At 68.9% G+C, this 1,492-nt stretch overlaps 1 protein-coding gene across 1 annotated transcript in view; it reads left to right on the top strand.

Moving 5' to 3' along the window:
- LRSAM1 (leucine rich repeat and sterile alpha motif containing 1) overlaps positions 1-1,492 on the top strand; it is a 28,089-nt gene that overhangs the window by 23,887 nt on the left and 2,710 nt on the right. Inside the window, exons 23-24 of the mRNA XM_004677312.2 lie at positions 174-255; positions 1,085-1,212. Of these exons, the coding sequence (XP_004677369.2) occupies positions 174-255; positions 1,085-1,212 (210 nt within the window). The remainder of the gene's footprint in view (positions 1-173; positions 256-1,084; positions 1,213-1,492) is intronic.

The raw sequence follows: 1,492 nt of genomic DNA, 5'->3' as shown, positions 1-1,492 counted from the left end.
GCCCCACGGCTGTGCTGTTCTGCCGCCTCATGCGACCCGGAGCCCACGCCGCCTTCTGGATGCACGCGGGGGCCCAGGACGGGCAGCCCCGTGGGCCTGGCCAGCGGGGGCTCCAGGCTGAGCCACGGGCTCCCGCCCCCGGGCCGTAACCTGCTCTTGCTCGGCTGCTGCAGGTGGGTGTCTCTGAAGCCGGCCTGCAGCACGAGATCCTGCGGAGGGTCCAGGAGCTGCTGGACGCGGCCAGGCTGCAGCCAGGTATCGGCACCAGGCCTCTGCGCCAGGCGCGGCCGGGTGGGCTGTGGTCGGGCGGGCGCCCACTCGCTCAGGTTCAGGACTCCGGGCGGCCGTGCCCGCAGCCCCCCCCGGGGCTCTGCCTGTGGCCGAGTCCGCTGCAGCCGCCCCGGAGGGGTCCTCTGGGGTCCTCGGCATGGCGTTTCCTACCGCTCTCTGTGCACCCGGGAGCCGGCGTGCGTTTTCTCCTTCGGGGTGGTTGGGGGACAGCCTTGGGGGGTCTGGAGCTGTAATCACCTTTCAGAACAACCGTCAGGGTTTTCCTGATCGTAAGCCAAACCACGGAATGAAGGGGAAAGGTGACCACTGAGTGGGAAGGGCTCAGGCCACTGTCGGGTCTGTCAGGGCTGCTGCGGGGTCCTGACCCTCAGGGCTGCTGCGGGGTCCTGACCCCCAGGGCTGCTGCGGGGTCCAGGGCACCTGGACTTCCTGCTTCTGAGTCACCCGGTGGGCGTCCCCCTCCAGGGTGACGGGGAGAGAAGCTGGGAGCCAGCCCGGACCTCCCAGAGCCCCCGCGCCGAGCCCAGGGCAGTGGCTGTGCCTTACGGCCCGGTGCCTTGGGCAAGCAAGCGCTGCCCCCTTGAGCCTGGTGGCGTGGGAGTCAGAACTCCTGCCGCCTTCCCCTGCTTCACTGAGGCGAGCGGAGCTCAGAGAAGAGAAATCAGGGGTATGTGGGCTCTTAGGTCAGTGAACCCCGTTTCGTCGTTCACTGGGGCAGGCAGGACCAGGGAGCGCCAGGGGTTGGGACCCCTGGGGGTGACCCTGGCTCAGTCCCTCCCTCTGGTCCCCACAGAGCTGCCGAAACCGCCCCAGGATGAGGGCCTCTGGGACCTGGAGCCCCCCACGGCCCCCGAGGAGCTGCCCGAGCCTGCGAGGCCCTCGGCCCCCGCCGCGGAGTGCGTGGTGTGCCTGGAGAGGGAGGTGAGTGGGCAGCGGCCCAGGCCCACGGCCCCGCCGCCGGCGTGTGTGGCCTGTGAGCGCGATGCCCGGTTGTCTAAGGACATCGTGCCCTTTGGAGCTCCGGGGAATTCAGGAAAGCAGAAGCTCCTGGCCCGAGCCCGAGGAGTGCGACGCCGTCTCCTGGGCTCTGGGTTAGTGCTCTCCCCTCCTCCCTGCCGGAAACACTCAGCTACACTGAGGAAAGGATCCGGGTCATTAACTGGCAACAACGCAGCTTCGTCTAAAGAGGTCCTCCAAAAGC

The sequence above is a fragment of the Condylura cristata genome, unplaced genomic scaffold (genome assembly GCF_000260355.1).
Source record: "Condylura cristata isolate star-nosed mole 26May11 unplaced genomic scaffold, ConCri1.0 scaffold00006, whole genome shotgun sequence".
Lineage (NCBI taxonomy): Eukaryota > Metazoa > Chordata > Mammalia > Eulipotyphla > Talpidae > Condylura > Condylura cristata.
This window is presented reverse-complemented; position numbering and strand designations above follow the sequence as displayed.